Source organism: Alligator mississippiensis, chromosome 3 (genome assembly GCF_030867095.1).
Source record: "Alligator mississippiensis isolate rAllMis1 chromosome 3, rAllMis1, whole genome shotgun sequence".
NCBI classification, from domain to species: Eukaryota; Metazoa; Chordata; order Crocodylia; family Alligatoridae; genus Alligator; species Alligator mississippiensis.
The window spans coordinates 255,939,124-255,954,802 of NC_081826.1; the positions used below are offsets into that span (position 1 = coordinate 255,939,124).

Genomic DNA, 15,679 nt, shown 5'->3' on the forward strand with positions numbered 1-15,679 from the left:
CAAATCACAAACTTTAGTAACACAACAGACACACTCCATTCAGGACATAGAAGTAATCTCTACAATGACAACCAGTCTGTTATCCAAGAAGATTCACAACCCACACTTTTTAAAAGAAAATCAGGTAGCGTGCATAACTGTCCTGACAGTTGGAAAGCTGAGCATCATCTACATATACACTGGAGACAATACAGCCCCATACTTTTCCCACTAGCCCTTCTATTAGTCCTATAAATACAAAGTGAACAGACTGCAATTCTATATGAGAGAGATGCCAGAGCAGATGAACATTACTCTTTGGGGCTGGTTAGAAAGAAAAGAGAGACACTCAACAGCAATCCTATCCACCCACCTTTGGCTATGGATTCATTTAACACATGCCTCCAATCTAAGGACCTAAAACCACGTGACAAAGCCAAAACACAATCAAATCAACATTTTTTGTCATGGCTTATAAGATAATGGGAAGAGAGATGACAAATGAAAAAAAATCAGTGAAAACTGCTTTAGCTGGAAGTAGTGAATTATGGTTTAATTGCATAAATTATGCTCATGAAGCTCCGTTCTGGTATAGGTGCTTTGGTGAACCATATATATATTTTTATATCATTTTATTTAACCAAAAAACTTTGAAGACACAGACACACCTGTTGGAACAGGCTCAGCTGAAAGCTGCTGCTTTTCTCGTAGCTCCCAAATACGAATACTGCCATCCTCTGAACATGATAGCAGCTGCCTGTCAAAACAAATGATGAATGTTACTGACACAGAACTAGGCTGGATACCTATCAGTACAAATCTGCTTGTAATATTTCCTTTGTGGTTAAGCAAGTTCTTCAAGATACTACACACATTCCTTAAAAGTGCATCATAGTTGTTATTTAACAAGTAGAAGTCATTTCCACATGAATTTTGTAACAGGAAAAATTATACTTAGCTCAAGAAAATTTGTAAAACGGTGTAATTTGCAATCCCACATAACGGGTTTTAAATGTATTGCTTTATAAAAAGCAATGTAAGCCTTGACCCTGAAAATACATGCATCTACATTGTCCAAGTGACTTCAGCAAGTTTACTCATGTTAAAAGTTAAACATGGCATAAGCCTGTGCAAGATTAAGGTTTTATTTTATCTTGTTAGACTACTTCCATATAGCAACAACAGAGAGAGTGGCATAGTTATAGAACTCTGTGGCAACCATTTAGCTCTATTTTGATGAATTTGTGACACTGGTACAAAAATTAAATTCCTGCTAGAAACTTGGCACTAAAGGTCAAACCCTGGGAGTATTAGTTTTCTGTTTAATATTTTTTCATTAAATTCTTTCTGAACAACAAAAATTAGTAAATTCATTTGGAACATATCCGGAGTGTGTTTTGATTTATTAGAGCCAAATGCTATACATAGTCTACAGTCATACTTCTATAATATAGACTAATTGTTCAACTAAACTTGAATATAAAAGTCAATAAGTATTTAATGTGCCAGCAGTGTTCAGTGTATACTGGATTATGTTGTGCCACATCAAGTTATAAGGGTGCATTTCTGATATTTAAATCAATGCCTTCTATTCCCCCTAAAGACAGATCAAGCCATATCAAGTTCTCTGTGCTGTCTCAGAAGTTTAAATGTAGCTCTGCAGGCTGTCCCTGGCTGTCTTTGTGAGACCTGCATGTCTTGAGTACACTGCAACATTTACCATGACTAGTACCTGTTTGGAAGTTTTGTGATGTGCAGCACACTGGAGTCATGAGCTGTTCTCTGGCAGGCAATCACACGCTTCATTTGAAGATTATATACATATATTCCCTTCCCAACAGCTGCAAACACACACTGGAAAGAAAATTCAACAGAACATCTTACAGACACCGACATAAGTATCATGCTGTCATGGATATCCAGTCATACTATGACATCATAAAGCCACTGTTACCTGGCTCATTCCTATCCCTCTGAACCTTTGTTATTGCACTACTGGCCTGTCTACAGCATACAAATGTCAACAAAAAAAACCCTGAGAAAAGGTTGGACGTTCAGAAGATGAAAAGGCATCTGTTTAATGAGTAAGAGCATTTTCATATCACCACCCCCTAATTTTATACTGTACTGATTGTGGCAGTGTACTGTACTTCTTCTGTATAATGCAATTCAAACTAGCTATGGAAATACCAAAAGTTTACAAACTGTAACAAGTATTTCTTTTATGAAATATTTCTATTTAACACATTTTTAACTGACCATCATAACTGCAGTTTAAAAATACATGTATAGCGTTCTAAAAATAAGTTTAAAATATGCAAAGAGTCAAGGAGCTTGCATACAGAACCGAAACTAGAGTCATGGCACACAAATACTGCATGACTTCAAATATCAGATATACTTTTTAAAGCCAAATTATTTCTTTGCAAAATGACCTGTCTAAAATTTGAAAGGGGAAGAAAAACACAAAGCCCTTACATGAACTGCAGAAGCTGTGTCCTTGTAAATGTGTCTTTATTTGATGTTTTATTTTGCTGCTTAAATTGAAAGTCAGAAAATGTGAGTGTGTCTTAAATTCAAGGGTATTTCATATTTAAAGGAATACAGTGAGTTTAAATATGCTAGTATGTGTTCACTATCAGCTCTGTCACAAACAGAATTGCATATGGAAAGAACTTCTCTTTTTCAGTGAAGTCTGGAAGCCTTTCAGGAAGGCAGGCTACTGTGCCAGATCACAGGGCTCTTATCTTAACTCTGGACCTGGGGGGAACAACATATTTAGATGACTTTTTGTCCTTGTTATTTTATATATTATTGCAGTTGTACCCAAAGGTCCAAATTAGGTATCTAGACTCCACTGAGCTGAGCACTTTATACAAAGGAAAATGGGCCCTGCCCCAATGGTGTTGCAAAAGCCTGGAAGCACCATCATATATAGTCATATAGGGCATTTTTACACGTGCTCTGGGAGAGAGGAGGGGAGGGTGCTTTAATTAGAGCAGCTCCGAGAGGTGCTCTAAAGTGCTTGGAGTATCTCTTGTATCAGTGTCCCCAGACTTCAAAATGGCAGCGGGGGAGCTTAATCTAAAGCTCATCACATGAGCTTTAGTAGAGTGCCCCTGCAGCCATTTTGAAGCAGGGGGGATGCTGATATATGAGATGAGGAGGCTAGCCAGAGCGCAGTAACTACCATGCTCCAGCAGACTTGATTAATCAAGTCAGCTCCAATGCGCTGTAATTACAGTGTGTTGGAACAGCCTCCCAGCTTGTGTGTAAACACCCATGTATCCTACACTAATATATTATCATAAACAGTAATTCTATTCCCTCAGCAGAGCATGCCGGGTGCTTTAGAATAACTTTCATCTGCTCCCAAAGCCAAGCTCAGCCAGTGAATTTAGTTCCTTCCCACTCACCCATTACCAGCTATAAGTCTCTAACCCTCCTCCCATACCAAAAAAGAAACAGCCTGTGAATTGTCATGGTACTGCTCAGTATGAGAACAATTGCTTCTGATACCAGACCTCTGTCCCTAAAAAGAGAAGTGAAATGTTGGGCTTCTTTTCAAAGGGAAACTGAAATATGGGAGAACATTTACTCATTCTAGGCAGAGTATCTGCTACCTGACCATTGTTCTCCAGATCATGAGCAGCTTCCATGTTGGGACCTTGAATAAGCAGATAGCAGTTTGGAATGATACCTTTCATACATTGCAACCATTTAGGTGGCAAGAACAGTGCACATTAAATTTTTGATTCTGCAAATCCAAGTGTAACTCTTTTAAACATCACAGTTGCAAAATGCTCTTGTTCAAGGGTGGAAGAGTTTTGTTCTTCCAGGAGTAATCTTTTACTTAGGCACACTACTGATTATCTACCTCCACATCATCCCCTTGCATCAGCACTGGTTTGCATCACAAGCTGTTTTCACAAGTGGGATCTGCTAACTCTGGGTTCTTGGTTGAGATTTCTTTCAAGCATGCAAATGTACTCTAACAGACTTTGATCCTTTCTATTTGCTCAGGCTTTCATTTCTCATGCAGATCCAGAATGGAAACTGGGATAATACTAAAAGGAGGTACAAACTACTACTAGCAGTGCACCAGCTGGCCATGGAGACTGAGCCTAGTATTTATTTTAGGTGATGGTTAGAGGCATAGCCAGCTCTTTCAGAGTCCAAGCCAAAGATGGGGGTGAAGGGGAATTGTGCTGACCGGTGTGTTTTGCAGGGGATGGGAGGGGAGGGGAATCATACCTGCTCAGCTCTCCTCACTCTGCAGCTACAGCAGTCGCTGCTGCCAGCAACGCATACTCAAGATGCTGCTACTGGGCAGCAGCTCCCCAGGTGCCACTCCTGGTGCCTCATTCATTCCCCACCTCCCTCCAGGCACAGGGCTGTTCCTTTCGGGGGACAAAGCCTCCTGTGGGGGTATCAGTCCACTCCTCTCCCCCCAAGATACATTATAGGGCATGGGACTATGCCTGCTGCCTGGGTCCTTCAGCCAGTGGCACAAGGCTGCCCCTGCCCTGGTAAAAACTCCTAGGGCCTCCCTCTAAGACAGTGCCCATGTATGACGATGCCCTGCTCACCCACCCCTAGTTATGCTACTGGTGACAGCAATTCAAAATAGCCTCTGCTTGCCCCCCTAATTTTTCCACATTTCACTCAATATCAAAGGTAGGTTACTTCAGACCTCCCTTCAGACTGTACAATGCCTGCCTTGGTGAAACCAACCTCCTGAGTTTAATACAACATTGTCCCACTTGCACCAGCTCTTCCTCATGCATTATGTTCAAATGACAGGACCACCAATATAAACCAGAGCAAAACTCCCTATCTCCTGTGACAGTTTAAAGATGCTGAAAGGTGACTGATCTCTTTATCCTGAAACACAAAGCTAAAACGAATATAAACCCAAGCAGGTGGTGAATGCAGTCTTTTGCACTGTTTATGGTACCTCTGAATCTTTCCATCTTCATATTTGTTTTTAGTGATATTTCACTCACAAACTGCATTAAATTAGACATAAGGGCTGCTTGCAGACATTAACAAATACCCCCCAAAATAGCACTTTAAAACTCCACACACTACCAAACCAAGCCCTGCACATGCACAGAAGAGGCAGTGAGTTAGCTGGACCTGGCTCTCCCAACATCTGTATAGATCAGGTGCTTTAGTGGGGGGCTTTCTGGGTGCTTTTATCTAATAGCTGATTGACACAGCTTCAGATAAAAGCACCAAAAAGCCCTGCTGAAGTGCCTGCTCTATACAGATGCTGCAGAGCCAGGCTGAAGTAACGTGCTGCTTCTTCCAGTAAAGCATGGGGGGTGATGTTAATGTCTGCAAGCAGTCAAGGTTCTTCCCTCGATAACATTCCTTGGGAAATCCAAGCTTACTAAGAATTCCTAATAAGGCATCTACTACTTTACCTGCTACCACAGATAACAAGACAACTGATTCTCAATAGCAGGTAGCAAAATGGACTGCAGTAAGAATATATTTCCTTCCTTTTGAGGTTAGGGATATCAACATTATCAATAGCTACTCTCTGAAAACCACCTCTGTTACAAGAAGCAACACTAAAGCACCCTGATCTTAATTTTTCCTTTCCCTACCCTTTGACACACCTCACAGGTCAGGCAGTATTCTTTAATCATTTTAGAGTTTTCTGGCTAGAAAAAATCATGCAGTTACTTCTGCTTAGTTTGGGTGCTGTCCCCTCTGCCCCCATGCACTGCAAAGAGTCATGGGCACAATATTTCTGGGGAACCACTGACTGCTGGTATATTCTCGGAATGTGTCTTTCCTTAGGGTACACACAGTCCCAGTACAGGAGTTTCTGCTTGGATTTAAGCCTCATCTTGTGGCCCTCAAAAAAATCTCAGCATCCTGTGAGGCTGCATCCCAAGACTTCTCCAGACTCAGATTAGTGTTCTCCTTCTGGGACTCAGTCAGTGTTGAAAGCTTCCCCCTGCCTTTTCTAACCACCTTTTTAACTTTTCTGTTGCTCCAAACAAGCATTTTGGGAACACTGCTTTCAAAGGCAGACAACTCCTTTGGATCAACGTCTGTCTCCTGCCTAGCATTCCAGATTCACCTCTCTGCCTTTTCACAGCTGCTGTCCTGTGTCAGTAACATACCAGCACATACATTGTTTGGGGTCCTCTTTCTCAGTCATTCCCCAGCCACCCATCTATAGGCAACCTAGCATCCCACCCCTTCAATAATACAGTCCCACTTTGCCCATTTCAAATGTACCTTGGCTGCAGTGACAGAGAACATGTCCCTCCAATTCCCTGGGGGTTATCGGTCTATCTGAGAGAATCAGATACCAGGGAACCCCAACAAGGTAGGCTATGGTGTCACTCAACCCACAGGCCTAGTCACCATCACTGTGCCCTGTTAACAGCCTAATTTTAAAAAATGACTGTTTCCTTTTAAAGAGAATTAGGCACGTAAGACCTTAAAACTCAAATCACTTTCAATTAGGCATTTTAAAAAAATTTCCCCAAGGTGACCTAAAATAATTGGTTTAATTCAATAACCATAGTTCTTACTTCTAATACTATAACAGTTAATAGTAGAGGTGCACCAATATATCAGTCCATATTGGACTGGCACCAGTAAAAGAAAAATTGATGTTATTGGCAATCTTTTTGTGTTGGTATAGCCAATAATGTCACCAATAAATGCCACGTGCATGCATGCAGCTGCAGCATGCACACAGCCAGGAAAGGAATGCAGCCTGGTAGCTGGGAGACCAGCATCCAGCTGGTAAAGTTTTTTTTAAATAAACTTGAAGTGCTGGATTTATGTGTTCAGTTAAATTCAAGTTGGAATCTTAATACAGCTTGATACAAATCTGAGCAAAACATTAATCATCTAGTGAATAAGAAATATATATTTTACCATTTTATAGCATGCTAAAATGTATGATTTCTAACAATCCAAATTAGGTAAGCTATATATTTGGGGGGGGGGGGGGGGGGAATATATATATATATATATATATATATATATACACACACACACACATATACATAAGCATGCATGCAGCGCACACACAAACACACACACACTTATATAGTATGTGTACCTAGGAAGCACATGTACCAGGTCTACTGTTAGTTGCAAATTAACATGTTTTGTTATATCAACCAATGAAAATACGCCTTTAAAAAAAACAAACAAACAAAAATACAATGGCAAAGTTGATAACAATTAATAATTTAACTCGGGGTTATGGCTTGCTGATTTAAATCGTGATTTATTTCACTGATTTAAATCAATTTAATTTAAATCAATCCATCCTGAAAGGAAGTAAGGGGGAGAAGGAAGAATGAGGATGGGGAGATAAAGGTAAGGTGGGGAAGAGCCAATAAGGGTTTGGGATAATTGTTATTCCTTTAAGCAATCTCCCTTTCAGCTGTCTGGCAGCTCATTTTGATTATTTGTGTTTTTTTCTTTCCTTTCACTTAAAACTTGATAACTTCATTACAATTTCATAACAATGAACAACATCAATTTGAGGACACTTATTGTTTGTAAGCTAAGTTTCTTTCAAAGAACAAGCACTCACAGACTGTTACTGAAACAGTATAATGAACTCTTGTAGTTTTGGACCCATCTTTGTGAGTGTTACAAATTAACTATATTGGCCAAGTCTCTCTGAACAAAGCAGCAATATTTTGTAAATACGCCCTTTTTTAGTTCAGTTTGTTAATTTTAAAGCACCTGCAACCAGAAACATCTGAGGGGCAAATTTTGAGAGAAGCGGATTTGTGGAAATAGGAAACATATTCCATAAAAACAGGCAATTCCATTGTTTTAGAACAAATTTTAAATGTGCATTCAATCCGCCTTTGTCGATTTAACACACAAACTGTGATTGTTTATTATGCTAGGTCTAAGGTTATCTATTGACTCTCTGTATTGAACTGCTCAGACAGGATTTTATGCTGTTGTAACCTTGAGCTAGCCCACTGAGCAAAACATTAAATAAATGCTATTGACTGGCATTAAGACATCTGAGTAAATTTTAAACAAACATCATGTATTTCTTACTAGAGTAATTAAACTGAAAACAAAAACTTACAGCACTCTTACTTCTACTGTAAGACAACCTGGTTTCTTACCTCCACATCAGATGCTAGACATTGAATTGATATTTCTTTTTGGTTTTGCGTTAACTTGATTTCCTGCTGCGTGTCTGTGTGAAGAGAGGAATCCCAGAAGCCACATTCAGATGCCTGCTTTGTCCAATCCAATGCATCCCAAACTATCAGCTCACCCACATGAGAACCAGTAACAAAAGTCAAATCTAGACAAAAAAAGTCCAACATAAAACCACATATTATAAATAATTAGGGGTGCACTGAGATTTCTAAGGAGGCCGATACTAATAGCCAATTTTTAAGGAGGCAAATCGCCAATACTGATCCGATTTCTGATACACAGCCCAGCAGCTTGGAGACCTGTGTGCAGCTGGTGAGTCTGTTGTGGTAGAAGGGGAGGGGGAAGCGAAAGAGCATGGGGGAGCAGATCGAGGCCCCTGTGGTGAGGGAGGGAGTAGGGCTGGGGCAGGTGCTGCCCAACCCCAGAGGCAAGGCAGGGCACGGGACAAAGCCATGGCTCATCCAGGGGGCAGGGGAGTGGTTCCCGCCACTGCACGCACCCTGGGAAGGCACGGGGGGGTTGGGGGGGAGGCATGTACCTTCCAGATGATGTGCGAGGAGGGCTGCAGCTGCAAGGTGGGGTGGCCCTGGGCTCTTCCTGGTGGGAGCTGGGCAGGACTGCACTTGGGACGGGCAGCGGCAGTGCTGGGAGTGGGGCTATGGGGCGGGGTGCTGCAGCCACCCCAAAATTTGCTGTAGCCCTTCCCCAAACCCCCCTCCCAGTACTGCCCCCACCAAGAAGAGCCTGGCACAGCCCTGGCCCAAGCCCACAGTCGCAGCCATCCTGCCCCGCCCCACACAGATCTGGGGCACATGCTCCCCATGCCCTTCTGGGGTGAGTGCAGAGCCGCCCCTCCGTCATGCCCGCCAGATGAGCTGCGTCTCCATCCCACACCTCGCCCCACCCCAGCTGGGCAGCACCTGCTCCAGCCACTGCCTCAGCCCCACTCCCTCCCTCACTGCACGGGCCTTGATCTGTGCCACGCCCCCCACACCCCTTCCCTTCCCCCACAACAGACTTACTAGCTGGACTCAGTTCTCCAAGCTGCCGGGCTGTGCTCCTCACCACCCACGTGCTGCACTGTGGCTGTGCGCATGAACGGGGCATTTATTGGCTGCATTATTGGCCACATAAGGCCGATTTCTAATACAGACAATTTTCTTTATCTCATTGCCCATCTGATATCGGACTGATGTATTGGTGCACCTCCATAAATAATCAATTTCAAACTAAGATATGGCCCTAAAAAACTAAGAAAATTGCTAAATAGAAACTAGTTTCAAGTTCAACTAATAAGAATGCATGGTATCTGTTTGGCTAAGTAAACTCATCACTTCTTTCAAAGATACTAATTATATTTTTATAGCTATCTAAACATTAAATAATTAGCTAGGTTTTACATAATCAGAATTAAGAAAGAAAACATTTCAATTGTTGCGGTGTACATAATGACAATGTATACTGCACCACTGACTGAAGCACATGGAAATATTCAGAACTTTGCCTTTGATCTGCATGAAAAGACACTTAATTTCTGGTGTTTATTCAGATCACCAGCTCTAAGGCAGAGTATGCAAGTTATTTTTCTGCTTCCCCAATTTCTTGATGTAAATACTGTAACAAACTGCAATGTTAAAGGGTGGGATTGAATCATCTGCTATGATTTTGAGATCACATGGAAAAGACATTTCTACCAATGGCACTTCAGAGTGATTATTATATTGCCTTGTTATAGCTAGCATTGTTCATCTCCTCTGAACCAATGGAAAACTGTGGGAACAAAAATGCCACAGTTTGCTTCTTTAGAATCACAACTGCTGTCCTGGTCCCTCCCCTTCCTCAGCTCCAGACCACAGCTAGGTGCCTTGTTACCTTGAGGGATGGTTCTAAGGCCTTTCCTTTTCCTTAGCATGTCCCACAGTTTGACTTAAGGCAGCATGCCACTCAGTTTGCTGGCTTCTGTGACCTTCTTTCCTAAATGTGTAAGTTTCCCCATAAAACGTATCAGAAGCTTCAGCTCCTAATTTCAGCCTATGAATGTCACTGAGCCCAGCCAATTAAGAGGGAGGTGAAACAAAATACAGTAAAACCCTTTGTGGAGCTAGCCCCATACAACTCACAACGCTGAGCATTTGAGCCAAACAGCGTATTCTTGGTCTCTGTGCAGAGATGACTCTGGTTCAGACTCCAGAGTTGCTCCTTTTTTTCCAGATTCAGTACGAAGGCAAAATCATATCTAGCAAATATAAATCAACACTAACATTACAGCACACATTGCAGCATGCTGTAAACTGTAAAATGTTTCCTGAAATTTCCTTCAAAGTTTGCAGTTTCTTTCTACAACCCTGTCTACAATGAGATACTGCACTCAAATAAACTAAACAATTGTAACAGGCAACAACTTCAGTCAAACACATAGGAAGAAATGACAGAGCAGATTTAAAATCTCACTTCAAGACCAAGGCTTAGAGTTCAGTTTCTGTCACTGACATTGATTCTGTTGTGCCCCAAACAACCCATAAGCTGCCTGGTTTAGTTTCCCTGGTTGTACATAGAGAAGACAAGAACTATATTGATAACAATACTTACTTTGCAGAAAAGTTATGATCACTAGTTAGGGTTTGTGAAGTCCTTTGATGATATGAAGGTTTTCATAAGTTTCATCATGTAGTTTTACATTTGGTTACCTTTGCAACTACATATCTTTGTCTCTCAAGCAGTTATAAAGGTAGGTATTTGGTCACAAACAAAATAAATTTCATAGCTGAAAATATTCCATTGATAACTAACAATGCTACATCATCAATCTTACCATTGACATTGATCAATGACAGGATGTTATCCTGATGGTCAACCAGGCGTTTCACTTCAATAACATCCCAACTTTCTGATTCATTGGTGGAAGCAATCAACCTAAAAATGGCTTAAGACAGAGAGAGAGTAGAATTTTTAAATCAGCTTTATCACTCATGTAGAGCAAAGCAAACATGTTTAAATAATGCATACTTTGATATAAACTAATTACTGTGTGATGGACACAATGCAGTATTTGCTAATCTGTGCTGGTCTGTCTCTTATGAGTTTCTTCACCCCCAAAAATGTGTCAATTTGTAAACAAAAAACTAAAATTTTAAAAAAATCTAAAAACAGATTTTTTAAAGTGCATAAGTAATAGTGCAATTGCTTAGGAATGAGAGCTGCACATACCTTTTAAATTGCTGTAATTGACCTGGAATGACTTCAACATCTCTCTGAATATTTACAAAGATCATTTCTCAGACTCAATGTTCTGAGTTTTCCAGGTGTCTGAAACAGCAAAGGACTTAAGACCTTATTTTAATTTGTCTCTGAATTCCTTTTGTGCCTTATCAAGAAGATTATAAATAAACTTTGAGAAGTTCAGGTGCAAGTTTTACATTGTATGCCCATTTCTAGACATAAGGTTCGTTTTAATTTGTCCCTACTTCCTTTTTCTTAAAATATCACAGATTGCTATTCTTTACCTGCATGCCCAACACCTCAACAATGTATCTGGTCTCCAGTTAACTGGAGTTCTCCTATTCTGACCTCTGAACAACTGAAAGATACTACAGGGGTTTAGGTTGTAGCTGTGTTGGTCTAAGGAAAGATACTACGTAACTTGATATTATTTTTAAAGACTCTCCTTAGATAACTAGCAGCCAGCTTGCAGATCTGTCCAGCTAGAGAGAGCTCTCTCTTCAAATAAACACCAGTGGATTCTCACAACATCTAATTATATCCTCTGGATATAATCCCCCAGCATGCAAGGCCTTGAAATAACCAGACTACAGAGTTGCTTAACAAGGAAAAAGACTCAGGTTGGTGGAGAAAAACATGAAAACAAAGTGGAAGCTCAAACGGTAAATTCCAAAGGAGGATTAAGGGGAATTTGGTCTCTGCAAACCAGGCAAAATAATTAAAACACTTCCTAGTTCTTTCATCAATAGATCCCAAAGATGATTAGATCATCATCATTATCCCTATTTTATAGATGAGGAAATAAGGAAAGGAGGCTGCTAAATTAGAGCCAGATACCATTTAATTTTCCTACACCATTACAACAAAATTGATCAGTCATGCATCTCGATCAGCTGCATATCAGAAATTCTTGACTATATAGCGAGACATGGAGATTAATTTGAAATGCAATATGCTTACTCAATTCCTTGCCAACAGCTGCTGCAATGCAGGTTTTAGGCAACTCAACCAAAGCACTGACACCTTTGAAAACATCAGTAAATAAAGGAGAAAGTTATTTTCCACCCAAAAATATACCAGTTAAACAGGCTCTCTTCTCATCATTATAAAAGATGTGGGCTTTTCTTTAAAAAAGATCAGTTCCATATTTGATATTTTCCACATATGAGAGGCCAACCAAAAATCACATACATACCAGCCACACACACACACACACACACACACACACACACACTCTTTCTCTCTATATTACAGTAAAATATATAGTATCTGTACTGGCATACATACACCTGCATACTGTAAAACAGTTAAAGGGTTACTTTACCAATTGCATGCATATTTAATAAATACAGTGGACCAGATCCTCAACAGATATACACCGGAAAGGCTTCCTTGACTTTGATGGCACTGTGCCAATTGACATATGGTGGCTTTCCAACCCAATATGTTTTTCCAAATATTTTTTAAACTTAGACATAAAAAGCAGGTATATTCTATTACATTATATCATTCAAACTATGTTACATGATTATTGCCTAATGCAAGGATTGTCAACCAAGGGTATGCTTACCCCTGGGGGCACTTGAGAGGGCCCTAGGGGGCATGTACAGGCAGGTGGGAATGGAGTGCCACCATGCAGCATCCCGTGCTGCTATGTAGGTGCCACCCGCCTGGCTGGACGCGGGGGGGGGGGGGAGGGGGGGGCGAAGAGAGATCACATGCAGTGGCTGCTGCCACTCTGCATCCAGCCATGCGCCACCTCCCCACCATCCCGCTCTGCATCTGGCCACCGGGGGTACAATGATCCAAAAAGACTGAAACCCCCTGGCCTAATGTACAGAGATATCATATACCCAAGTTCCAGTGAAATCAATGTGAGCTGTGAAAAAATTAGGCAATGTGATATGAAACTCCTATAACAGAGACAAAAGCCTCTTTGCTTCAATTGCAGGATTGCCTGGGTGCTTACAGTTTTGTGCAAAGTATGATAGCAACTGATTTTGAACATGGGAATAGAGGGCATCTGACACCTTAGGATCAGGCCCTTATTCAGGAAAGGAGATGCAGTCCTATAAACAAAGAATGGTGGTTGTTTGTGATTGCTTACCATGCAGCACTATCATAAGGCAGCTTACTTTAGCCCAATTCAGAACTGCTAGCATTGTTTGCAGCACTATACTACACTTCCACTACCAACTTGACTTAGTAATTTGTTTTTTTAGCTGCCATTCTTTCAACATTCTTTTCTTTCTCTGTTGAGATGGGTGTGTTATGTACAAAGTACAACAGGACAGATTTTTACAGGTTGCAAAAAGAACCTAAAAGCTAAATTTTACAGCTAACTTTCTTTTCCTCTATTCCATGGCAGTGTGCATTTGTATATACCTTCAGATTACATTTGCCTATTAGAACTTAAAAGCAGTACGATCAAATTTACATGGAAGAGAAAAAGATCAAGAAAATAATATATTTAACATTTTATATACGGCTGTGTATGTCGTTCAATAAAAAGGAGATTGGCATGGTTCTACTCTGATCTACCCTCAAAACAACCTGATGAAGAAACTAGTATTATTTGACTTTCACAGGTGGAGAAAAGGAATAGGGGGTGAACAGATTTACCAGGGGCCACCAAAGGAATCAGCATCAAACCTGAAATTACAAGAGTACCTAATTCCCAGTCCCATACATTAACTATTTGATAACTGAAACTAACTCCACACTGTTTTAAACATCCAAATCAGGCTTCAGGATAGGTGATGTTTCTTACATGAAAATTAAAACATCTCTCTATGCAGAGCCAGTAAGGCAATGTTTAAATAGGTGATCATAGTTGCAAAGTCTTTTACACGATTCATTTGTTGCAGTGTATCTATACTGCAAGTACAGATAATGCTCTAGACTAGGGTTTGGCATCCCACAACCCACAGAGCCTTTGGATCAGCTTGTGGAGCTATGGCTTTGACAGCACTCAGCAGATGGGACCTCTCCCTGGGTCATGCCACAGTCAGCAGCCTGGGCCTCCAGCAGAGGGAACTCTGCCACGCTACACTGCAATGAGGCAGCACAGGCTCCAGCAGAGGGAGGCTTTCACCACCCCATGTTATAGATGACTGGCAGGAAAAAAGTGGTGGCAGCAAGTCCTAAAGCCCGTCCACCTCCCACCCAAGCTAGGTAATTCAGGACCCCTGCTGGACAACATTGCCGACCCCTGCTCCTGACTAGCTTTCAAAATGTGTCAAACCCTGCTTCTCTTCTCCCTCATTACACTGTCCTTAAGGGCTCTCATGCCTTTAAAAAGCTTCAGCTATCACCCTTGCGTTTACAGCTCCCAAACTTGCCTTTTCACTTCTCACCTGCCTCTGATTCCCTTTATCAACATCCTATCTTGGCCTGTTCCCTTGACGTGCTCTCTTGAACTTAACATGACTAAAATGATCCTTCCTCCCAAAGCTGCTACCACTCTGCTTTTTCTATCACTGTCAGTAACATCACCATCTTTCCTATAACACATGACCAGAGTCATGATCTCATCTTCACTTTCCCTTGATCCCCACGCATAAGGCCATGCCCAAAAACTATCCTTTTTACCTGCATATTTTGAAAAATTCAGATCTTTCCTTTTTATTCAAAACCCTCCTACAAGCCCTTATTTCCAGGCTTCTGCCTTCTCCCTTCTGGCTTCCCAACCACTCCCTCTTATTCATTAAGAACAGAACTGCTACAATCAGCTTTCTTGCCCATCCAACCATACTACTCTGCCTCTGAGAGACTCCTTCACTGTTCCACTGCATCTAAATCATACCTCTTGTCCTTAGCATCTAGAGCCTCCCCTGTACTTTATCAGTTATGCCAGTGTGGGCCACCTGCTTACCCTGTCCCACTGTCTATATTTTCCTCCATGCTGCCCTGCATGCATAAATGTCCATCACTAACTGATCCAAAGCACATCATCCCCTTCCACTTCACACCTCTCCTTACAGAGCACTTCCTTTGTGCCACTTATGAAAAAGAGCAATGGGGTACAGGTAAAGTGTGCTTATGAAAAAGTTACATGGTATTGCATATATATTTTCCTTTGGGCTTGTGAGAGTTAAATTCTTGACTCAGTACAGCCAGGATTTCACTTTAAGGGTTTTGGAGTAGGTGCCATGTTTTCACATCCATCTGTATAGCAGTTAGAACACTAAGTCACAAAGCCCCATGGGAACTTTTAAGTATTTGTATTTTATGGGCATATCTATGAGACGTTTGCTGTGGAACCGAGTAATTAGCTCCAAAGTAAAAGTCTCAGTGGGTATGTCTA

At 41.2% G+C, this 15,679-nt stretch overlaps 1 protein-coding gene across 3 annotated transcripts in view; it reads right to left on the bottom strand.

Moving 5' to 3' along the window:
* Positions 1-15,679, bottom strand: part of WDR41 (WD repeat domain 41) — a 99,260-nt gene that overhangs the window by 55,205 nt on the left and 28,376 nt on the right. For all 3 annotated transcript variants that reach the window (XR_002088703.2, XM_014594745.3, XM_006268181.4), the window contains exons 7-11: positions 12,334-12,396; positions 10,967-11,077; positions 8,115-8,299; positions 1,712-1,833; positions 648-736 (exon numbers count right to left, since the gene is read on the bottom strand). Coding sequence is in view for 2 of the 3 variants with exons in the window: in XM_014594745.3 (XP_014450231.1) it covers positions 648-736; positions 1,712-1,833; positions 8,115-8,299; positions 10,967-11,077; positions 12,334-12,396 (570 nt within the window). In the remaining variant the exon portion in view is untranslated. The remainder of the gene's footprint in view (positions 1-647; positions 737-1,711; positions 1,834-8,114; positions 8,300-10,966; positions 11,078-12,333; positions 12,397-15,679) is intronic.